This window comes from Manis pentadactyla, chromosome 10 (genome assembly GCF_030020395.1).
Source record: "Manis pentadactyla isolate mManPen7 chromosome 10, mManPen7.hap1, whole genome shotgun sequence".
Lineage (NCBI taxonomy): Eukaryota > Metazoa > Chordata > Mammalia > Pholidota > Manidae > Manis > Manis pentadactyla.
The window spans coordinates 698,088-722,374 of record NC_080028.1 but is presented as its reverse complement, the minus strand read 5'-3'; the positions used below and the strand labels follow the sequence as shown (position 1 = coordinate 722,374).

General features: G+C 51.5%; 1 protein-coding gene across 3 annotated transcripts; it reads right to left on the bottom strand.

The window, feature by feature from the left end:
* Positions 1 to 8,706: 8,706 nt before the first annotated feature.
* MLC1 (modulator of VRAC current 1) lies at positions 8,707 to 24,188 on the bottom strand. Of its 3 annotated transcripts, none has more exons than XM_036906668.2 (12): positions 23,741 to 24,141; positions 23,160 to 23,314; positions 22,304 to 22,393; positions 21,048 to 21,101; positions 20,592 to 20,693; positions 17,861 to 17,959; positions 17,419 to 17,490; positions 16,484 to 16,600; positions 14,558 to 14,614; positions 13,887 to 14,009; positions 12,006 to 12,152; positions 8,707 to 10,815 (listed from the first exon to the last, which is right to left on the bottom strand). In XM_036906668.2, exons 1-12 carry the CDS (start codon positions 23,757 to 23,759, stop codon positions 10,741 to 10,743), a joined length of 1,110 nt encoding a protein of 369 aa, XP_036762563.2. In that variant the 5' UTR covers positions 23,760 to 24,141; the 3' UTR covers positions 8,707 to 10,740. The 3 variants fall into 3 exon arrangements, with proteins under 3 accessions (XP_036762563.2, XP_036762560.2, XP_036762562.2); XM_036906665.2 differs by lacking the exon at positions 8,707 to 10,815 and adding an exon at positions 11,046 to 11,279 and having other exon boundaries at positions 23,741 to 24,177; XM_036906667.2 differs by lacking the exons at positions 8,707 to 10,815; positions 20,592 to 20,693 and adding an exon at positions 11,046 to 11,279 and having other exon boundaries at positions 21,051 to 21,101; positions 23,741 to 24,188.
* Positions 24,189 to 24,287: the final 99 nt, after the last annotated feature.

Genomic DNA, 24,287 nt, shown 5'->3' with positions numbered 1-24,287 from the left:
ATGCCACCCCTCAGAGAAGCCACAGGACACACAGTGTCACACAGTGGGACCTGGACAATGGCCCAGTGACCAGGCATAACACTGAGGACAGGACAGCCAGACACTGGGCAAAAGCAGGTGACAGTGCTACCATGGATGGAATCTGTGCAGAACTCTTAGCCCAGATCTCATCAAGCCTCCAGTTCCTAGGTACACAGTGGGGACAGAGGAACAGGTTAAAGACTGCCAGCAGGCAACAGTTAGACACGTCCAGAAGGCAGGGCTTCCCAAGAACAAGAGCTGTCCTTATAGACAAGTCTGCATCTTGAAAACACAGGCAAGAGGATTGGTTATTCTAAATTAAACAACAGTAAGAGATAAAACAAGCAAATTCAGTGTGTGGTCTATGCCCAAATGTAAAGTTATGTGCGAGTTACTGTGGAAATATGAATATATTACAGGTGTTCAATTTTATTAAGGAATTATTGTTCATTTTATTGAATGTGAGAAAATAGTTTAGTTATGTAAAAAAAGTCATTCTTAGAAATACATACTAAATGTTTAGACACATACTGTATTTACTTGGAATTATTAATAAAAATTTAATAAAAGCATTATTAAAGACAAAAGAAAGGCATTATATTAAAAGAGAAATTTTTCAGGAAGATATAAAAATTCCAGATGTGTGTGTTCTTAATAATAGAGCTTCAAAAAATATGAAACACAAGTTGATAGCTAAAAAAAATCTACAATCATATTGAGATATTTAATCTACTTCTCTCAGTAAATGAAAAATTAAACAAAGAGTCAGTAGAATATAGCATATTTGAACATCATGATTAGCCAAGCAGACCTAAATGACATGTGTAGATACCATGTTCCACAGCTTGAGTGAGGAAAAGGGAACAAAATGTGTTCTTCACATACACACGCTCCAACACACATCACATGCTCGGCCAGAGAGTCTCAACAAATCTCAAAGGATTGAAATGATACGGAATTAAATTCTCTGACAATGGTTGAATCAAACTAGAAATTAATAACAAGTAGGTAAGTAGAAATTTTCCTGAATGTACAAAAATTAAGCAGTACCCTTTAAAAATAAAACGAGGATCAAAGGAGAAATCAAGTGAGTAACTTTAAAATGATTGGAATTGAATGATAATGGAAATATGACATATCAAAGCATTACAATGCAGCTAACAGAGTGATGAGAGGGAACTTTACAGATTTAAATACATATATTAGAAAATAAGACAAATTAAAAATGATATAATCTAAGGAGGGACATAATAAAGATTAGAGCAGAAATAAATAAAATTAAGAATAAAACAGTAGAAAGAATCAATGAAAGCAGGAGCTGGTTCTTTGAGAAAATAAACAAAATAGATAAACCCCTAGCCAGACTTAGCAAGAAGAAAGAGAGTCTACACACATAAACAGAATCAGAAATGAGAAAGGAAAAATCACTACAGACACCACAGAAATACAAAGAATTATTAGAGAATACTATGAAAAATTATATGCTAACAAACTGGATAACCTAGAAGAAATGGACAACTTTCTAGAAAAACACAGCCTTCCAAGGCTGACCCAGAAAGAAACAGAAAATCTGAACATACCAATTACTAGCAATGAAATTGAATTGGTAATCAAAAAACTACCTAAGAACAAAACTCCGGGACCAGATGGCTTCACTGCTGAATTTTATCAAACAATTAGTGAAGACCTAATACCCAGTCTCCTTAAAGTTTTCCAAAAAGTAGAAGAGGAAAGAATACTTCCATACTAATTCTATGAGGCCAGCATCACCCTAATACCAAAACCAGGCAAAGACACCACACACACACAGACACACACACACAAAAATTACAGACCAATATCCCTGATGAACATAGATGCAAAAATACTCAACAAAATATTAGCAAACTGAATTCAAAAATACATTAAAAAGATCATCCATTATGATCAAGTAGGATTTATTCCAGGGATGCAAGGACGGTACAATATTCGGAAATCCATCAACATCATCCACCACATCAAAAAAAAGAAGGACAAAACCACATGATCATCTCCATAGATGCTGAAAAAGCATTCGACAAAATTCAACATCCATTCATGATAAAAACTCTCAACAAAATGGGTATAGAGGGCAAGTACCTCAACATAATAAAGATTATATATGACAAGCCCACAGCCAACATCATACTTAACAGCAAGAAGCTGAAAGCCTTTCCTTTAAGATCGGGAACAAGACAAGGATGCCCATTCTCTTCACTTTTATTCAATATAGTTCTGGAGGTCCCAGCCATGGCAATCAGACAACAGAGAAATAAAAGGCACCCGGATCGGTAAAGAAGAAGTTAAACTGTCACTGTTTGCAGAGGACATGATATTGTACATAAAAAAAACCTAAAGAATCCACTCCAAAACTACTAGATATAGTACCTGAATTCAGCAAAGTTGCAGGATACAAAATTAATACACAGAAATGTTGCATTCCTATACACTAATGATGAACTAGTAGAAAGAGAAATCAGGAAAACAATTCCATTCACACTTGCATCAAAAAGAATAAAACACCTCAGAATAAACCAAACCGAGGAAGTGAAAGATGTATACCCTGAAAACTACAAGATACTCTTAAGAGAAATTGAAAAGGACACTAATAAATGGAAATTCATCCCATGCTCTTGGGTAGGAAGAATTAATATTGTCAAAATGGCCATCCTGCCTAAAGCAACCTACAGATTCAATGCAATCCCTATCAAAATACCAACAGCATTCTTCAATGAACTGGAACAAATAGTTCTAAAATTCATATGGAACCACAAAAGGCCCCAAATAGCCAAAGCAATCCTGAGAAGGAAGAATAAAGCTGGGGGAATCTCGCTTCCCAACTTCAAGCTCTACTACAAAGCCACAGTAATCAAGAAAATTTGGTACTGGCACAAGAACAGACCCGCAGACCAGTGGAACAGAATAGAGAGCATATATGGTCAAATAATATATGATAAGGAGCCATGGATATACAGTGGGAAATGACAGCATCTTCAACAGCTGGTGTTGGCAAAACTAGACAGCTACATGCAAGAGAATGAAACTCGATTACTGTCTAACCCCATACACAAAAGTAAACTCAAAATGGATCAAAGACCTGAATATAAGTCATGAAACTATAAAACTCTTAGAAGAAAACATAGGCAAAACCCTCTTGAAAATAAACATGCGAAACTTCTTCATGAACATGTCTCCCCAGGCAAGGGAAACAAAAGCAAAAATGAACAAGTGGAACGATATCAAACTAAAAAGCTTCTGTACAGCAAAGGACACCATCAGTAGAACTTTGTAGACATCCTAAAGTATGGGAGAATATATTTGTAAATGACTTATCAGATAAGGTTTAGCATCCAAAATACATAAAGAGCTCATATACCTCAACACCCAAAAAACAAATAACCTGATCAAAAAATGGGCAGAGGATCTGAACAGACTTCTCCAAAGAAGAAATTCAGATGGCCAACAGGCACATGAAAAGATGCTCCACATCACTAATCATCAGAGAAATGCAAATTAAAACCATAATGAGGTATCACTTCACACCAATTAGGATGGCCAACATCCAAAAGACAAACAACAACAAATGCTGGCAAGGATGTGGAGAAAGGGGAACCCTCCTACACTGCTGGTGGGAATGTAAATTAGTTCAACCATTGTGGAAAGCAACATGGAGGTTCCTGAAAAAACTAAAAATAGAAATACCATTTGACCCAGGAATTTCACTCCTAGCAATTTACCCAAAGAAAACAACTTCTCAGATTCAAAAAGACATATGCACCCCTATGTTTATCACAGCACTATTTACAATAGCCAAGAAATGGAAGCAACCTAAGTGTCCATCAGTAGATGAATGGATAAAGAAGAGGTGGTACATATACACAATGGAATACTATTCAGCCATAAGAAGAAAACAAATTCTACCATTTGCAACAACATGAATGGAGCTAGAGGGTATTATGCTCAGTGAAATAAGCCAGGCGGAGAAAGACAAGTGCCAAATGATTTCCCTCATTTGTGGAGTACAACAGCGAAGCAAAAATGAAGAAACAAAACAACAGACTCACAGACTCTAAGAAGGGGCTAGCAGTTACCAAAGGGGAGGCGTGGGGAGAGAGGGAGAAGGGGATTGAGGGGCATTATGATTGGCACACATGGTGTGGGAGGATCATGGGGAAGATAGTGTAGCACAGAGAAGGCAAATAGTGACTCTGTGGCATCTTGCTGCACTGATGGGCAGTGACTGCAATGGGGTATTGGGGGGACACAATAATATGGATGAATGTAGTAACCACATTGTTTTTTTCATGTGAAACCTTCATAAGTGTATATCAATAATACCTTAATAAAAAAAGAAAATAAATAAGTAAAAATGCATTTAACTATGAAAAAAATAATGTAATCTACCATTCCACAAGGCTAGAAAGGGAACAGTAGAAGACAAAGAAAGTAGAAGACAAGAAATAATAAAAATAAGAATTCAACTAAATAAAAAACAAATGTATCATGGAGAAAATCAACAAAACCGAAAGTTGGATCTTTGAATTTTAAAAATTGATAAACCTCTAGATGAGGAAAAAAGAGATAACATGAATTACCAGTATCAAGAATGAAAAGGGGGACTTCATTGCTGATTGTAGAGATGTTAAAATGATAATAAGATATTAAAAACATTCACATGCTGATAATTTAACAGTTCATGTGAAATGAACATTTTCCCCAGAAACACAGCTTACCAAAACTGACAAAAAAGAAACAGAACATCTGTATAAGTTTATTTCTGTTAAAAAAAATTAACTCCATAATAAAAAATGTTTCCCACAATGAAAACTCCAAATTAGAAGGCATCACAGGTCAACCTCACCAAACATTTAAGGGGAGAAAAATACCTTTTGTCAACCCTTTCACTGAATAGGGAAATACGAAACTCTTTCCAACTCTTTTTAGGAAGCCATCAATTTAATACCAAAATCTCACAAGAAAATTACAAGAAAGGAATAATACAGGCCAATCTTGTTCATAAAAGTAGATGCAAAGATCTTAAATATTTGTAAATGAAGTCTGGGGATTTACATAGAACAATACAGCATGACTACATGGGGTTTATTCCAGGAATATAAAGGTGGTTTGATATTTGACAATCCATCAACATAATCCACATTAACAGACTAAATGAAAAATATATATTATTTCCTCAATAGATGCAGAAGAAAACATGCTATATACATAATAACTATTCACTTTAAAACTCTCAGTAAATCAGGAATAAAAGGAACTTCCTTTAATGCTTACAGCAATATCATACTTCATGGTGAAATACTGAGTACCTTCCCCCTCTGGGGAGAGGGGAGATATCCATTATACCACTTCTATTCAACATTGTTATTATACTGAAAGTACTAGCCAATGAGAGAAATGATTGAAAAGATTTGTAAAGGATGTTTGTATATGTAACTAATGTAAATTAATCTACTAGCTATTAGAATTAGTAGGTGTATTTAACAAGGCCACCAAGTTTCAAGTCAGTATTCTAAAATCAATTATATTTCTATACACCAGGAGCAATTAGGAAAAAACTAAAAAATGTCATTGCCAACAACATTAAAAAACATCAAATATCGGGGAGTAAATCTAACAAAAGACATTTGCATACATGTACACTGAACACTACAAACACAGCTGACAAGAATTAAAGAACTAAATTGTCACAGATTGGAAGACTCAATTGTTAAAATGTTAATTCTCTTCCAAATAGCTATCAAATACAATGGAATCAACATTAAAATCTCAGCAGGATTTGTGTGTTTGGGAGAGGAGTTAAATTAACAGTTTGATTCTAAAATTTATATGGAAATGCAAAAGTTCAAGAAAACCTAAATAAATCTTGAAGAACAAAGTCAGAAGAGATATTATGAAATATTAAAACTTATAAAGCTACTGGAATTCAAACAGGGTAGTATGAAATAAGGATGGACAGATAGATTAATAGAACAGAATGGAGAACCCCAAAATAGGCCTATCCCTGTTTTTCCACAAAAGTGACACTGCAAGGCAGAGGCTGGGTCAATTAGGTATTTATATGAGGACAGAATGAACATTTACCCACTGATCCCCTACCTCACAACACTCAGTCCCTATGAACCATGGATCTAAAATGTGAAAAGTGACCTTGTAAAGTTTCTAAAAGAAAACAGGATACTATCTTCTGGACAATGGAGTAGGCAAAGATTTCCCAAATAAGCTTCAAAAAGCACTAACTATAAAAGAAAAGATTGACAATTAGACTTCATTAAAATTAAGAGGTTTTGATTATCAAAAGGAATCATTAAGTGACCAAAAGGGCCAACCACAGACTGCCAGTGATATTTACAGTACACCTATCTGACCAACACCCAGCATCCCGAATACACAAAGAATTCCTACAAGTCGGTAAGAAAAGACCCACAACCCAATCTACTAACGGCCGAAGGATCTGGACCGGGCTCTCCACAGGAGCCCCAGATGGCCAGTAGGCACCTGGGAAGGCGCCCGGTCACCCGGGAAGCCACAGGGAGGTACTCATACACACCCACCTAGTGCGCAAAATGACAGTGACAATGCCAACTGCAGCCTTGGATGTGGGGCAACTGGGACCCATCCCCAGGCCAAACCCCATTTGGCGGTGTCTTGTAAGACTCAATACGGCCTGCCCTAGATTCAGCAATTTTACTCCTAGGAGTTCCTCACGAAAATGAAGGCCTGTCTCACAAAGAAGTGAGCACGGGGGTTTACCAGGAGAAAGGAAAGGGCTCTCCCTTACGCCTCCGCGAGACCCTTCAATGCAAGCACATTCGGTTTTCCACCAGTTTCCCAGGGAGGCGGGCTCCGAAGTTGACCTGCTTGAGGGGCGGTGGGTAGAGGGAAGCAGGGTGGAGGGCAGGGGGTGTCCAGAGTAGGGGCATGGAGGGCAGGGTGGATGACAGCAGGGGTCCTGCCCTGGGAGCTTGGTGGCCCTGGGTCCGGGTCAGCCTGAGCTCCGCGGACTCTGCCACCACGGGGGCCGGTGGGCGTGGACACTGACTGTTTTCCTCTCTGGGGTCTTCTTCCATTGCGGCAGGTGAGACAGCGCCTTCCTTCCACCCGGCTGGATTCCGGCCGCTCTGGCCCCTGGGGGAGAGGCGATGCGATGGGTCTCGGCGGGATGCGCAGGCCTGGGGCGGGGGTGGCCCAACGGCCGCGCAGGACTAGCGCGGTGGGGTGTGGGAGGGCAGGTCCGCGGCCAGGAGGCAGGTGTGGGCTGAGAGCGGGTCCTGGATTGCCGGGGCGGAGGTCTGCGGCTGGGGGAGATCCAGGGCGGGGAGCAGCTTTGAGGTTAGGGGAGGTTCGGAGCGGGGGCTGACCTAGGGTTGGGGGCGTCTAGGGTCGGGGCAGGTCTCGGGTGTGGTGGGTCGTCTGGAGTTCCAAGGAAGGGTGGGCCTGGGGTTCTGAGGCGGTTGGTCTAGAATCCTGGGGGCGGCAAGGGCCGCGGGCGGCGCGCGAGGGGCGCAGGGGTCAGCGGCCGGCCGACGGGGGCGCTCGGGTTGGGCCCGGGCCGGGCCCGGGGATGCGGTCGAGGCGCGGCAGCGGCAGGCTCCGGTGCGGGGGCCGGAGCGCAGGGCCGGGGGCGCCATGGTGTCCGCGGGGAGGGGCGACCGTGCCGCCCCCGCCCCCGGCCACGTGGTGCCGCCCCGCGCCGGGCTTTCGGGGCCACACAGACCCGCCCTGGTAGTCAGAGGCCCCCATGTCAAAAACACCCGAGGGTCACAGTCACCCCTCCCAGGGACGAGCCCGGGGCAGGCTCCGCCCCGCAGCTCCCCCTCCCGGGGACCCCGCAGGACTCCCGGAGCCCCAGGTGCAGGTTGAGAGGAACTAACAATTCTAGAGGATTCCAGGTGTACTCGGGACAAGAAGATAGCGCACTGACTCTCAGGCATGATTTTAACTGAAGTAAATGTTATTCTCACACCCAGACTGTCCCTGCACCTTGTTGGGGGTGACCCAAGACACAGGAGACCCCCAGCCCTGGGCTAGACCTCAGGTGAGTGAGAATCAAAACACACTACTTACTAAGGGATGGAGAAGGCAGGGAATGCCCAGTGGCGGCCCCGCGAGGATCCCCGCGGCGGGGGTGCAGGGCCAGGGCTGCGGACTGGGGCGGCTCCCGGTTCCGCGGAGGAAACGGGGGTGGCTCGGGAGTTCCCGGGATCACTGGGGCCCGCGCTGCACCCGGTGTCGCGCGCCCCCTGGACGCCCCATCTGGGCGTCCTGCATCTTTGCGGAAGGGGTGAGTAGTAGAGAAGATCCAACCACCCTACTTGTGCCCTAGCTCGGTAATTTCCAAAACCTAGATATCAGCTTTATTCGGTTTAAAATATTCATTTTGCATTTAATTTCCCAAGAAAACCCAAAAGTGAGGTTCTGCTCCCACTTTGAAGTGGCTGTGGACGACACAGCGCGGTGTGGGTCGTTCCCTCGAGGGGCTCTTCCAGTCCCTCTGCGGTCTTCACGGGGAGACTCCCCACCCCAGACAGACCGCAGGGGTTACATGAAACTGCTGAATTAGCAGGTGGCTGGCCCTCCTAAGCTTTACCTCTCAATTTTTCCAGAACCTGGGCAAGGAGATGCCTGGGCAACCCACAATTAAACAGGCCATATTTACATGTTAGCGTTTATTAGGCAATATTAAACCGTATTAAACAAAAATGTAAATAGAAACACAAGTATCAATTTTAAAACCCCATTTGTCTGCATTTTTCAAACTCTCTTTGAAATAAGTAAGTGCAAGCTTGTATTAAATCCCCAGGTGCCTACTCTATGCCAGCTCTAAGACTCAGGCTTTCTAGACCCCGCAGAAGTTGCCAGCATCACCTGTGCAGTCCCTGGGACCCTGTCCCGGCTCCAGAGAAGACCCTACCTGGCCTCCTTGCCTGGGAGCTTCCGGAAGAGCAGGCAGCCTAGCTACAGCAGGAGGTCTGCAGGAAAGAGCCGCCTCATGTGCTCATGCTCACATGGGAATGTGGCCAAGGCATTAGCCTGCCTGGCCCCCAGCTCTCTCCTTGTCCCTTGGAGCTGCCCTGGAGCGTGAAAGGGGCTGTCTCGCCCCTTCACCCAGCAGCCAGCCAGGGCTGAGGACCACACTTCCTAGGACAGCACTCTCCAAGTTCCAGTTGCCTTACCTGCACTCCTGTTTGATTGAAAATGGCCCAACTTGTCCTGAATACTGTGAGGACACTCTAGCAGCCAGTCACTTGTGCTCAGAGGTGAAAAATCAGGGTGGATCCCCAAATTCCCCTCACAGGTGTGCCAGGTCTCACTGGCCAGTCCCAGCCAGCCCTCATCTCCTGGGGCACATTAATGTGCCTCAACTTAGCAAAGAGCAAACATTAGCATCTCCAGCACAGGGCACTAATCTCCTCATACTGGAAGAAAAGAGACAAAACCTATTAAGTATGCAGCCTTCTGAATGAAAGAACCTGTCCAGAAACAATTCCTAAGACAATTAACATTTCCACTTTGAGAAGGCGCTCACTCGTGGGAATTTCCTGGTGCCCGTGTCAATTGAGAGGAACTAACAATTCTAGAAGATTCCAGGTGTACTCGGGACAAGGGGATAGCACACTGACTCTCAGGCATGATTTTAACTGAAGTAAATGTTATTCTCACACCCAGACTGTCCCTGCACCTTTTTGGGGGTGACCCAAGACACAGGAGACCCCCAGCCCTGGGCTAGACCTCTGGTGAGTGAGGATCAAAACACACTACTTACTAAGGGATGGAGAAGGCAGGGAATGCCCAGTGGCAGCCCCGCGAGGATCCCTGCAGGGGTGTCTTGCATTCCGAGCAGGGTAATGGGAATGGGAGCAGAACTGACAAGGCAGGAGGAGGGGCCTCAGCTGGGTCACCAAAGCCATCAAGACAGAGATGTGGCCCTGTCAGTTTTCAGGCCTTTGGACACAGCCCCACCCCAAAGAACACTGAGCTGCCACTCGCAGTGTGGGTCAGCCGTAGTGTGGGTGTCGGCAGAGGGTTTAGTGGCTGAGCCTCTGGGGAGCTGGGCGTCCACAGGCTGCGCACGACCTCAGGACAGGGACTTCACCACTGGGCAGGCAGGAACCTTCTGGAATGGCTGGGTTTAAGTGCAGGCAGAGGGCAGGAAGTCAGGCACCGGGCTTTCATGTGGACAGGCAGTGGGTGTGGGGGCTGCCCTGTGCCAGCCTGGGGAGGGGTGGCTGCCCTGGCCTTGAGAGGGGCAGGTGCTCCAGGCTCTGCTTCCGTCAAGAAGCGGTGCTTGCAGGCTGGGCTGTGCCTGGGCACAGAACAGCACCCTGGAGCGGGCGAGACCATGCGGGACGAGCTCAGCCCACGTGCTGTCTGCACACAGTGGGTGCTCGACCAAAGGGTCAGGGAAGCTGGTGTGGTGTGGGGGCAGCAGACAGGGCGGCAGCGACCTGAGACCCTGGAGGGCCCAGCCACAGCCCGAACCCCTTCCTCAGCTGGGGTCCAGGGCCACCACTTGTGTCTCAGCCCAGGAAGCACAGAGTCACCATTTGCCTGTTTCACGTCAAACTACCACCAAAAATGAGAGCTCCGCCCTGCAGCCAGCTGCCCTCTCAGAAAGCAAGTTAGAATGTGTTAGCACAAGGGGCTGGCGCCCCAGAGACTCGTGACGGGTCTCCCCTCCCGGGGTCACTGGGCCATCTGCACCACGACAGCCCGCCATGCTTTCTCCTTGTCAAACTCCTTCGGGGGGCTGCTGGCCACCTGCAACCGAGAGGCGAAGTGTCACTGCTCCCAGGTCCCTTGGCGGCAGCGAGAGCGGGGGCTCTGCTGACCTGGGGGCTTTTCCCAGGCTGTGGCAGGAGAGGAGGCACCCAGCCCCTGAGAGGGAGGAGGCATCTGCCCACATCCTTCATGCCTGTGCCACCCCCACACCAACAGAGCCTCGGGGGGACTTTTTGGAGGCCCCACATGCTGACTCTGAGTGATTAGGAGGCTGCTGTGGGGCATCATCTGCGTGACTGCTGAGAGGGGGGCTTCACCCCAGCACCTGGCAGAGCAAGCCTCTGCACGCAGTAGGTGCTCAGTGAATGCTCACTGACTGGGAGGACAACACACACCGCAGTGTGGGAACATACCCGAGGTAGAGAGTTAGGACCCTCCACGCTCTTCCTGGGGGGCAGAGGTCGGGTGTCCCCACAGAGAGTGTGCAGGCATTGGCCAGGGGCCTGACACGTGGGCAAGGAGGACACTTGAGGCAGAGGTCCCCAGAGACCACCCAAAAGGGAGGAGGACAGCTGCCAGTGCCCCGAGCCCCAGGAACCAGCATCTTTGGAACCCGGGAGAGGTGCATCCACCCCACCCCGTGCCTCGCTGTCCCCACACAGAACCAGGGTGGTCTCACCGGGGCCCAGTGGCAAAGCCGGCTCCAAAGGAGACTGACCACCTGGGGTAAAAATGACATCTGCAAGGTGCAGGGAAGGATGGAGGCCAGGGCACACTGGACAAGCGGCCCAGGGCAGCGCTGCGGAGGCTCAGCTCGTACAAGGGCCCGGAGCTGACAGTGCGAGCGTGCTCTGGGACGCCACAGGGAAGGGCCCGAGTGGAGGCCTGGCGGCAGGAGCATGTGTTCCACCCTCGAGGACAGGGCCTGGGGACAGGGCCTCGTGGGCTGAAGGACAGTGGGCAGGTTTGCCCAGTAAAAACACCGCAGGACAGCTTGGGCACACGGACAGCCCCGCCTTTCAGCTGTGTGGGGAGGAGAAGCAGGACCTGGGCAGAGGATCGTCCACATTTGTAAGAGTAAAACTGGAAGCACCTGGTCCACACGGTTCTTGGGTGCCCGTGTTTCCCTAGCCTGGGACGGATCTCAGTTCGAGATTTTCCCAGGGTGCTTTAGACAATGAAAGGACGCAAGAGGTCGCGAGGGAAGTCCCTGCCTCCCAGGCACTCACCTCCCCCGCGGGGCACTCCCGCTGCCCTGTGTGCACGGCGCCGTGCGTGCCCGCCTTGAAGCCCGCGCACTGGATGACGGTGCCGGTGTTGAGGCTCGCCTGCAGGAGCAGCTCGAACATGAGAAGCAGCGCCAGCGCATCAGAGGGCTGCGGTGGGAGGAGGGGCCGGTGACCGTGAGGCTCTGCCCCCGAGACGTGCCCACCTCCCCAGGCACCCCCCCGAGACACGCCCCCAGAGTGCAGCGAAAGGAAGCCGTGAACCACCAGGTGCACTGCTGGAGCTCCTGTGATCAGCACACGGCTGGTACATGCATCATGATGGAAAGTGTTAACTGCATTCAGCGTTATTAGGAAACAAAATTTGGGACCAAAGGGATGCAAAATAAAACAACAGAAGTTAAGACAAAAACCCTAGAACATATAATTCATACTGGAATTACCAGTATAAATTCAGGATCTTTAAAATCTGTATTCCTCAGCTCTGTCCACTAAGAGGGCTTAGAGGCAATGATGGCCCAGCAGGAGTGAGCACACAGAGGCCCCAAATCTTGGCTTCTATGTACCATTCCCTGGCCAAGGGACCCAGGCATATCCTGGGCAGGGCAAGGTGAGCCTGGGCCACCTGGGTGTCTTCCCAGAGAAGCTGGGGGCTGCCAGGGAGCGCCAGGAGCCCTCCAACAGTAACGAACAGCCCCGAGCCTTGGGGTGCCGGCTCACACAGGATCTCTCATAAATGCAGCTTAGTCAGGGGCCAGCGCCACTGCTATGCCGCCCAAGAGGTGCACGGGGCCAGGGGATACCTTGGAGCACTTCCTCCCCAAAAGGGGGGACCCCCAGGGCTGGCAGCCGCTGCTGAACCAGGTGGGGGAGCAGCACCATGTGCCCCTGAACCCAGTCCTGCTGACGCCGTGGGGAACACACTGGCGGGACCATCTCCCAGACAACTGGCCTAGATTCCAGCAGGTCAGCGTCATGGGGAAAGTGTGGCCATCCTGACCCAGTGCAGGGTGCAGGCTCAGTAGGCCCTGCCCCAAGACTTCAGCCTGCAGAGCATATTCTGGGAATGATCCCTGAACACAGAATGTGACAACATGGGATGACTTAACCTGTCTTAGGTGAGGCAGTGGGGTTGGCGGCGCCTCACTTTTAGAATTGCCAAAGTATTTTAGGGTGAAGGGCCAGACACCTGCCACTCACTTTGAGATGGTGGGTAGGCACTGCACTTGGCTGACCACCAACACACATGCACCTACAGACAACCCTAAGCCACTGGGGAGCTTGCAGCTTACTGCAGAATTCCTTCAACTTTTCTGCATGTTGGAAATTTCTCACGACGAACATCTGGGGGCAAATACCATCTATACTGTAAGGCATGTAAGAGATAAACCCAGCACTGCATGCCTGAGTCTTCAAGACACCGTAACTGCACTTCGCTGAAGGACTATAGAGAAGCTGGGGCTGTGCACATGGAAAGGCTCTCAATCCTTCTTAAATTTATCTAAAGCTGTGTGATTCAGATAGAAATTCCAGTGGGGCCACTCATAGAACTTGACAGGTCAGTGATTCTAAAACATGAGTGGAAGCAGAAAGGGCCAAGGAAATCCGAGGGGGCTTGGAGGAAGGGGTGTCCAGGCGGGCTACAGGGCTACCTGACGCCAGGAAGAACGGCCCACTCACAAAACCAGGAGGAACCTGAGCACTGGGAGCTGGGAGCAGAGCTGGACCCACCAGCAGTGGACAAAGCAGGCTTCAGGGAATGGTGCAGACTGCAAAGCCTGCTCTGGCCGGGCGGCCTCTGGTTCAGCCACCTTCCCAGACCCATGCCAACGGTATAGCTGGGCACTGCTTCTGCAGCTTTACAACAAAGGAAGGAACGCACACCTTGATGGAGGGTGGGTAGTCCCTGAAGACCTCCATGATTTTCGGCACACTGAACGACAGGTATCCAGAGGCGGTGAAGAGCAGCGGGGCTGTGAGGCTGCAGATGGCAATGAGCACCTCCACCTGGTGGGAAGCAGACAGGAGCAGGCTGCCAGAGCCCTCAGCAGATGCCTGCACAGTGGGAGCTGCGAGGACGTGCGTCTGGGCATAGCAGGGAGCACCCGCTGGTCTTGATGGGGGTTTTGCCCTCTACGCTGACTTAAGCCTCTGCCTGTGCACATGAGTTTCCTCAATCTTTGCACAATTCCACCCTCTGTTTGTTGAAAAGGTAACAGCTTGAATTGTTGGCCCCCTCTCACTGCCTTTAAGACCTGTTCTTGAACCTTCCAGAAGTCTTCCCAGGACACCTGGTCGGGTTCAGAGCCACACTGCTAGAAGCACCTGGGCCATACTTGACCCAGGCAGCAGCCACGTGGGGCATTTGCAACACAGGTATCCCGCCCAGATTCAGTGGCTGTCCCTGTGGAGCAGCTGATGACCACGACAGGCAGCAGGAGCTAGAGGGAGCATCTCCTCATGCTTGTGCTCCTGACCCCACCCAATTGGGTCCCTTGGTGCCTGCAGATGGCCGGCTGCCCACCGGCCCCACACACTTAGCCACCTTCACCTACCAGCTGCGGGCTGGGGCACTCTGCTGCCACATGACTGGCGATGGCACTTGGGAAGCACTGAGGGAGAGGAGAGACAGGCATCAGGGGCGGTGGGCTGTGGGCTCGGTGCTGCCCCATGCTGCCCCATCCTGTGCAGCGCCGTGGCCAGCAGGGAGCGGCTGCCTGCAGGGGGCCTCTCGAGGCTCTGGCCCCTGGCTCTCCATCCTCATCTGTTCTCCCAGGCAGCTGTGTCTGCTGGTCTCCTGGATCAGGGAGACCTAGGCTGACCCTCGCCTGCTGTCCCCCTGATGCAGACACCCTGAGAGGGCACCCACTGGCCACAGGCAGGCCTCGGCCTGCATCAGTCCAGCGTTGCTTCATGATCAGACTCAGGGCATCCCACCCACCTGCCATGCTGACTTCAGCCACTGGCCCAGCCCCCAGCCCCTGGGTAACCAGTAAGTTTCCCTCCGTTTAAGGAGTTTGGTTTAGCTCCAGACCATCAGGGCAGAGGATGGTACACACGTCCTCTCCAAGGTTGTGCCCTCCTGCCATCCACCTGTCACCACGGGCTCAGGTGCCCAGCACACACTGCTGCCCCAGCCAGGGACCCCGTGTGCATCTAAGCCCTACTTACCCACCCTCACACCCACAGTGGAAAAGGAAATGCCCACGTGCTGGGCAGTAGCAGACTGCTCCCCTCAAAGCCCCAGACACTGGAGGGACACCTGCATTTGTCAGGGGCTCTGGCTTGAAGGCAAGGGGTACAGAGGTGGGCTCAGGGTGGCGGGAGGAGGACTGGGGAGGGGAGCAGATGAAGGAAGGTGGAGGCAGCAGCAGCTTGTGCAGAGGCCCTGGGGTGGAGACACATAGGGGCCTGGGTGGGGCCCGAGGGAGCCGGAGTGGGTGTGGATGGGACTGTGAGGCAGGTGGACCTGGTTCCTCTACAGGGGTGTGGGACACTGAAGTGTCAGTGTGGGGGTCTCTTCTGAGGCTGTTTCCAACAGGGCTTTCTGGCTGTAAGAGGAGTAAGTCCGAGGAGGGTGGTGCCTGGGCAGCAGGAGGCACCTGGAGTGGCCCCAGCAGGCTGACAGGGCACAGGTTTGCTTCTGCTCAGTGTAGCGTGGCCGCTGCAGTCCCACACCCTGCCCTGGCAGGGAACGTGCCCCGGGGAGGCTGCAGGGGGACAGGCACTCAGGCCCCCAGCCCTGGACCTCTGCCTGGTCTGTGTCCTTGGCCTTTCCCACTGTCCCTGGCCAGGATGGGGCAAGGAGAGCTGGCTCAGCCCACCTGGGGAAACCCCACCCATGCGCTCCCCCGCCTCCCTAGGGCCTCCCCAGGGGTGATGCGGACTGGTCCAGGCAGGCAGGAGGAGCCCCAAGCCGGGGCTGCATATGCAAACGGCCTGAGCTGGCCTCAGGCAAGGGCTGTGCCCCACAAGCTGTAGTCCAGCTAAACATGAAAAAATATTCAGTTATGTGAGTAAACTTAGAATGACTTATAAAATGATGAAGGACTATATTTAAAATAGTGACCGTGTAGTAAGTACTTACCACACGTTAGGCGTTGTGCTAAGAAATTACTAGAGTAGTATTAAATGTAAAAGGGTAACATATATATCACATTTTATAAAATATATCACATTTTAAAACAACATAAATGTGTTATATATTATAAAATTATATAAGTATTTTTTGTTATAAATAATACAAAAAATACAAAATAACAATAGCAATTAATATAAAAGCAGTTCACCCAGACTCATTTAATCCTCTGCTCTTGCGGCCAGCGAGGACCTGCCTGGCCCCCCAGCCCCCACCTTCCCTCCTGAAACCCACCCGGACAGAGCTCACAGACAGGCCACGACCAGCCTGATGGGGGCAGCCCAGGGCAGGGGCCAGCGATTGTGCGGCCACAGTGGACCAGGGCCACCCGGGATATACTCACAGCCACTAAAATCCAAAAGAATGTCACCGAGAAGTAAGGACGGGAGGCTGCGTCGTCCAGGCTCAGAGCAATGGCCCCGCCCAGGACCGCAGAGACGCCAGCGGTCACTTCGATGGCCTGCAGGGGTGGGCCGGGAGAAGCTCAGCAAGGGGAGAGGGGCAGGCCCCAGAGTCCCTGGAACACCAGGGGCGCTGAAGGTTGCCGGCAGGGTAAGGAGGGCGCGAGGGTATCCGAGGGGTCAGGGCAAAGCAGCCTGCCTTGAAATGTGACGGCGACTGATAAGGGTACCAGAGATGCTTATTCACAGCCCGGTTCGCGGGAGAGGAAGGCAGAGGCTCCCACCAGTTCAAAGGAAGGGAGGGAGGCAGGGAAGGGCATAGGGAGGGGAACACAAAAACGTGTTGGTGATTATTCTTGACGATAATGGGCAGAATTCAAAGGCCACAGGTAATGAGATTTAAAAAATAAGATACAGTTACATGTTGTTTATAGAAGCATACCGAAATACACAGACAAGGAAAGTTTGAGGGAGAAAAACACATCAAGCAAGTGTTAACCAAAAGATAACTGATGTAGGTAAAATAAACCAGTCAGTACAGATTGTATGGCCAATACCAAAGAAAAGAGATTCACTGGACACGATTCTAAACTTGTATGTAATTAAAAACACAGGCTCCAAAAGTCTCTGGCAAAAAACTACCAAGCTACAAAAAGAAACCGGTAACAACACACTCGGTGAAAGGTTTTAGCTGCTCTTTCAGCAATAGAAAAGGGAATAAAAGGAAATTTGGAAACAACACAGGGTGGCCGTAATTTGTCCTCCAACCAGGCCCCTGGAGAGAGGGTCCTCGGGGGCAGCAGGTGCCCATCAGGACAGCCTGTGCCACGAGCATGCATACGCCCAATAAGGAGAAAGGGAAGGAATGTTCTCTTACTGAGTAGGATTTCAGGACCCGAGCAGGAAACCGCACTTCGTACAAAATGTTGGAGCTTTCAGAGATGAAACCCTAAGAAATAACAACGTCATGGAGCCAGCCGCAGCACGCGGACGTGCCTGGGGTGCCACGGGGGCTCGGGGAGGGGCCAACGTGCTGTGAGATACCAGCTCCTGCCGCTAGTGGATCTTCAGGCATGAGAGCAAAAGTCCAAACATGCGATCCCGGCCCTGCGATCCCAGTTTACAAAGCGATGCTGTCTGCGAACTCAGTCCCTCCGTGTGACCCTCTGAGCTGGGGTGACCCTATCACGCTCTGGAGGAGTCGGGCTGCGTCCCGTCTGTCTCCCCAGCAGCCAACCCCCCCAGACCCCAGAGTGCCCTGGAGCAGGCCAAGCGGCCCGCAGACGCGCCTTCCCAGGTGCCTGCAGAGCTGGGCCTACCTTCTGCTTGCAGGATGCCTCGCCGGACCGTGCGGAGATGATCACCGTGGCTGCCATCAGAAGCTCCAGCAGAAGGAGCAGAACCAGATTGAAATTTATCTGCCAAAGGACAACATGTGGTCTGTGCGGCTGGCTTTCTTTGCTTTTATCCTGTAGCCTTAGGTGCCTGTCCAAAGCTCTGGGCAGCTACTTCTGTCCAAGGCTGGATGCCTTCTAGGTACGTGGGCCACACACCAACTCTAGTTCACACATCTTTGTTGTCGTTGTTTTAAACCATTCTTAGCTCAAGGGTTGGACATGGCCCTCGGGCTGTCATCTGCTGACACCTAATCTAAACCTCCCTTGTGTTTGCCCTTCCTGGGTATTTAAAGAGATGAAATCTTTCTTTCACACCAAAACTTGCACATGCTTACAGCAGCTCTCTGCATAATTGCAAAAAAACGGGAAACCCAGGGTCTTGGGGGGATGAGGACCATCCCACATCCTGATTGTGTTGGCAGGTCCATGGAGCCATACCTGTGTTAATGTTCAGAGGACAACAACCTCAGAAGACAACTTAACTGCCTGACACAGAAGGCAGGCAGGGAGAGCCTGGCCCACCCTCCTCCGCGGGGCTCACACGCCAGCTGCTCCTCCTGCCTCCTCACCCTGGGCCAGGTCACCCCAACCGGGCAGGCCCTGGGCCCCGCTGCCCGCTCTCATCACCCACACCAGCCAGTCCAGAGCTGGGCCCTGCCCACGTCCTTTCCTGTGGAAACCCCCGTGGTCCCTGAGGCTCCTCTGTGTGCTTCATATGCCAGAGCGGCACACCCACAGGGCAAGGAACAATGCCCTCAGCGTGGTGTGGCTCTGCCCTGGATGTGTTCCACCTCTCGAGCCCAGGAGAGCAGAAGTGAACTGAGGGAGGGAGTGAAGCAAGCCTGAGCAGGGGGAGCGGGCTCGAGCCAGCAGCAGACTCCTCTGCTGTGGCCTCCCTCTCAGCTTGCCTCTGCTCTGCCAGGCTCGAGATCCCGCGGGCAGGAACAGATGGGACAGGAGCCCTGGCGCAGTCTGGCGCAGGTGGTGGGCAGGGTGGATGCTGCAGTCTCGGCACTGGGAGAGGTGGCTCAGTGGGCCACGCTTGAGCAGAAGGCTGAGCAGACAAGGTTTCGTGTGTTACAAGGTTTCGTGTATCTTTCACAATTTACCCGTTCCATGTCTCGGGTGCTGTTCCAGATGATTGATGCGCAGTGGGTTGCTGCTCAGAGCCACACCTCCCGGTTCCACGTACAAGTGTGTCTGTTTGCACCCATGGCAGGTGAACACATAGCCACAGTGTGTGCATGTCTTCAGAGGCACCTGTACTCTCCAGACTGCCCTCCCAAGGGCCTGCGGCAAGCTTGGGAGTGCCGGACGGAGGCCCGCCTCCTGGACTCCTGCCCGTCAGATGTGGGCCAGCACCCCCACGGTTTTAATTATCTACACTGGTCACTAAGCAGCTGAGCATCTCTCCAGCTGCCTGCGGCTACCCCATGTAGTCTCCTGGCACACCTGACTTTCTCTGTAGTGGGAGGTCTACCGCACTGTGCAGCCAGCCCTTCATCCTGAGACTTCACTGCCCTTCCTTAGCAAGCACTCCTTGTCTCCAGGGCGGGTGGGCAGGTGTGTGTCTCAGCACTGGGACCACCTCGGCACCCGTGGCACTGCTCCCAGCCCACCTGCCTTGTTGGGGACCTACGGCAGCTCCTGGCTGTCGGGGGAGTGGCCAGCCTGTCTTCACGGGGCTCCTGCCCTGGCCCTGGCTCACTGCCCCAGCCACTGGGTCCCCCCCTGCACTGGTGCCCCAGGCCCAGGGTGTCGCCACCTCGCTGGCTGGGACATTAGGGGAGATGCTGTGATTCTCAGTGAGGCTTTGTGATTTCCTACAAAACCGCCTTGCAGACCTTTTGTCTCATTTAGTCTCTGGAACTTTACATGTTTCTTCCCACGCAATATGTGTATTTAAATTACATTTTCTAAATGCTCTGTTGTGGTGCACCCAGTCACTTTATGCTGATCTGCACACCCAGCACCCTCCTTCCAGGCTTCTGGAGATTCCGGTGACAAGCGAGTAGGAAACCCTCTCTTCTGCAGAGGTCGGCAGTAGGTGTCCCCTCGAGGCCTGCGGGTCTGCTCATTTCTCATGCCTTCTAAGCCTGGCTCAGACTTTCTTGGGGCTCCCTCATCCCTCTACCAGTCTTAAAGTGTGTTCAACATTTCACACACAGGCAGGAGGCTATTTCTGAGACATATTCAATCAGCCCTTGTTTTTGTCTGGGTTTCTTCTCTTTCAGCAACATCATTTAAAAGACAAGGCTTTCCCCTTTTCTCATTGGTACACAAACACTGTGTCTTATGATCAACAGCATCACAGGCTGATGAAATATGTCACTACGAACTGTTAATTTTTAAAAACTGTTGTAGAAAAGATTGTGTTATCAGTAAGTCCATTTACGGAATCAATAAGAATTAATTAAAAATAATTCTTTTCTTCAGAAGCATGTGTAAAATCCTCAAAATTTTTCAGACTCAAGAGTTATGAAGCACATTTAACTGCATAGCTACGGTGCTTTCGCGATGCAACAGACAGCCCTCCTGACGCCCACCCTGGGGCCCAGGGCTCGGCAGGCTCCGTGGGCCCAGACTGCAGCCCCTACATCAGCAGGAAGGCAGGGAGGCACCTTGGGGCCCACCTCCCTTTCTCATGACTCACGTCTGTTGCTGATGGGCTCAGGACAAGTTTGCATCCAAACCAGATTAAACACGTGGTGGTGACAGCAAATGTGGAAACAAACAATATCTGAAAGTTGGGAATCTGAAATGCAAGACAGAGGGTTATTCTCCACTGTGTAACTAGAGAAGTGGAGGTCACATTAGACCAAATCCCAGGTCATTCATCAAAAATCCTAGAACTCTTAACACTTAAGAATTAGCTGGGTGGGTGGCCTGCAAGCTTGGGTCTCTCTTGGCTGGAAGGGACAGGACACCCCATGGAGGGGGCCTAGGGCTGCTGTGGGGTGGCAGAGACACATCCCACCCACATGCGAGTGCCCACAGAGGGCCAGGGCCTGCCCCCCGAACGCTGGGGCAGCACGCCATCGTGCCTCATCCACAGCTGAGGGCTGTGCAGCTCCCCCACCCACGGGACAGGACAGGAGGCTGCACTCACCACCTCAGTGGTCCTCCTGGAAATGGCAAAGCTCGCGACGGCTGACGGGATGCACTGGGAAGAAACAGAGCCAGGTGAGCGGTCACACGGCGCCCTAAGAGCACCAGGGAAGACCTGGGACACGCCACCAGCCCACTGGATGCACATGCCTTTCAAAATAAATCTATCCTGGAAGAAGCTTTAACTTTTCTAAAGAGATGAAAAGATATCTGATCATGAGGACCTTCCGGCTGGACATTCTCAGAAGCCCAGTGTGGCCTCTTGTGCACAAGCTAGGGCTCCTCTTCGCTGAAGAGTTGCCCATGAAGGAAATCTGTCCTGGGAATCACACCCGAGGCCCCACTTTGATCCCCACAGTCGCCAAGGATGAGGAAGAGGGTGAGCATGGGGTGCCAGGGCGGGGAAAGTGGCCAGAGTGGACTGCACGGACCTCTCGGGGACACCTGGAGGGCCACACCAGGTGCTGCTCTGGAGTGGAGGGGCCCTGCAGACCCCACAGTGGGAGCAGCCCCAGCCATGGCGGCAGGGCCCCCAAGACGAATGGCAGTGATCTGAGGGGCCCCAGGGGGAGCAGTGAGACCACGTGACTTGCTTCTTCTCCTGTCATCTCAGGGGAAGGGCACAGCCAAGAATTTTGCCTTGCCCTGGAGCCATCTGGGTTGGAGGTCAGAGGTCACCATGACCCCCAAGAGCTGCTCCAGTGGTGAGGACAAAGGGCTACCTAGAAGGTTCCAGAGAGAACCGTACGGGTGGGTCAAATTCTTTCAAGGGGTTTTGTTCTACAGAAGCAGAGGCCAGTTGACACAGGGGCTGGGGGACAATAAGGGGAGTTTGTGTCTGCTTGTGCTCTAAGACATGTGAGGGTGCTGATGGGCCCCACAAGACCCCAGGGGCCGTGTGCCGTGGCCTCCCGTGGCTCCCACGAATCCAGAAGCATGCACAGGCTTTGGGGAGTGGTGGGGGTGCAGTCCCCGACTGCAGAGGGCGGGCTCCCTGCCAGCTCCCCGGGTGGCCCAAGCAGCATATACTGCCCATTTGAAGTGAAAATGCCATTTCTTGCCCACGAGTCTGTGAGTAAGACCCAAACCGGCTTCTTTAGTAATTTCAAGAGTAACAAGTCCTGTTTGCAGATAAAGTTGCACAAAAAGATTTTGAATGAGGAGCAAGTGACCGTGAAGGGAAAATCTGGAGCAGAGAGACTGAGATGCACAGCCCCAGCCTCCGGCACCAAGGTACCACCAGGGAACACCGCTTACCGAGCCTGCAGCACAGCGCAAGTAATCCATTTCAGAAGGAAACACATTCCCCAGGTAGAGCGAGAACCCCGATGTCACCAACAGGCAGCTCTGCGAAGTAGCACAGCTGTGGTCACACCGCGGTCTTGCCTGGAGACTGATGGCAAACACCCGGCCTCTGCCCACAGCCTGACCATCTGTACCACACCCACGCCTGGATCCCACCAGACCTGACTCCTCCCTGGTATCACTACAGCCTCATACTTTCTGGGAGAGAGCGGCTCTGTCAAAGTTTAAAGCAAGAAGTGGTGCCTCTCCCCAGAAAGTGCTGTCACCCCAACATGTACAATTTCAGGGCCTCAGAATCCCCACCCTGACCACGCCTGCTCAGGCCAGAATGACTCCTGCAGCCCTCAGGTGCCATGAATGTCTGCAAGAAAATGTCCCAGGACCCCAGGCAAGTCCTCTCAAATGTTTGGTGTCCTCCAGCCTGCCCCCAGCTCCCTGCTGGCCCAAGCCCTCCTCCCACGCTTCCCACCTCGGGACACTGTCCCACCGTTCACTCTGCCGGCCAGCAGGCTGCCCTGGGAGCACAGCCCCTCCTCTCCATCTTGCAAGGCCACCCCTCCAGGAGTTGAGGGTCCTAGAGGCACTCTGAGGTGAGGCAGGACCCAGCAGTCAGCGTGGGCCCTGGGCCGTCCCAGCCTTGGTGGGACACAGAGCAGCCACGGCAGAGGCCAGCAGGCTGATGTGACAGAGAGTCGTGAACTGGAGACTACAAGGCTGTGTGGGACCTGGGCCAGCTGGAGCCACACCCAGGCCAGGGGATGTGTGAAGGCAGGCCAATGGCCCATGGCCCTGTCATGGAGTTACTTACCCCCATCAGCACAGAGAAGACCCAGGTCTTGTGACTGAAGCAGAGGGGCAGGCTTGTTGACAGCTGGAGGTCGCAGGGCATGCCCTCTGGTGTGGCGCTCCCTGCCCCTGGCCTTCCCAGCTCCTCCCTGCACGGCTCCTCCCGGGTCATGGAGCCTGGGGGACAGATGCCAGCATTCACAGCCTTGGGACAGCTGCGCAGGGAGGCCAGTCACCTCTGCTGCCATTCGTTTATTTGTAATTAAGTTATTGTTTTCTTTTGATCACTTTGCAAAACCTCTAAAATACATTGTCTTCAATAAACACTCACTTTTAAGTTGTTTCAGTAAAAGGAATAGCGTTCATACCGAGTGAGGTATGAATTTGAAGAGCAAGCTCTTAGTTCTACAGTGCCGAAAATGGTCTGGACTTCAGGGTCTAAGAGCCTCACTCACCCAGTCCTCCGGAACATTCCCACCTTCCCCAGCAGCATCATTCACATGCTGCAACCTTTCCAAAGTGTGTTCATGTGCTCAAGGTGGCAACTGAACACAAGATGGTCAAGTGGGCACCCACTAGACATCTTGGTGTCTGCCTGCTTACCTGCGGGGGTTCTGGGCATCAGGAGTGCTGGTCTGTAGGTGAGGGGCTTGCTTGCTGTTAGCCAGTCAGCCTGCCTTGGGCTCCCAGCAAGAACTATTCACAGACAGAACAAAAGCCCAAGAAAAGAAAACTGCACTTCAGTGGGGGAAGGAGGGCTGCCTCCTGAATTTCAATGAGGAACTGCAGCACGGTCCTGGAAAGCTCTGTGGTGACCGCATAAGCAGTGGCCGCATAATGGCTGGCTCAGAGCGCTGCTCGGCCAGGTCTCAGCAACACCGGGGAGGTTCCATCACGCAGCTCTCTCAGGCACCAGAGCATGTACCTCGGAAGAAAGAGCCGTACCTAAGGAAGAACTGCCATTGACCTAGCACAGAACCTGGCAGGCCAGAGCGCCAGGAGCCTTCTTTTGAAACAAGTAACTTATTCAAAGGCCTTTTCACACATCCTTTCAAGCAGACTTTTCCCATCCTGTGATCATATGAGGAAGGCCTCCCTTTGCAAAGTCACATACACATTTGCACACCCAGCTCAGCTGGCATGGCCCCGG

What these genes read in the sequence shown, in the direction of transcription:
- MLC1 (XM_036906665.2), bottom strand. An exon ending in AGGCATCCTGCAAGCAGAAG is followed by an intron (nt 17,491 to 17,860) that starts GTAGGCCCAGCT and finishes GTTATTTCTTAG; the next exon opens with GGTTTCATCTCTGAAAGCTC. An exon ending in TCTTTTGGATTTTAGTGGCT is followed by an intron (nt 14,615 to 16,483) that starts GTGAGTATATCC and finishes CCTCTCCCTCAG; the next exon opens with TGCTTCCCAAGTGCCATCGC.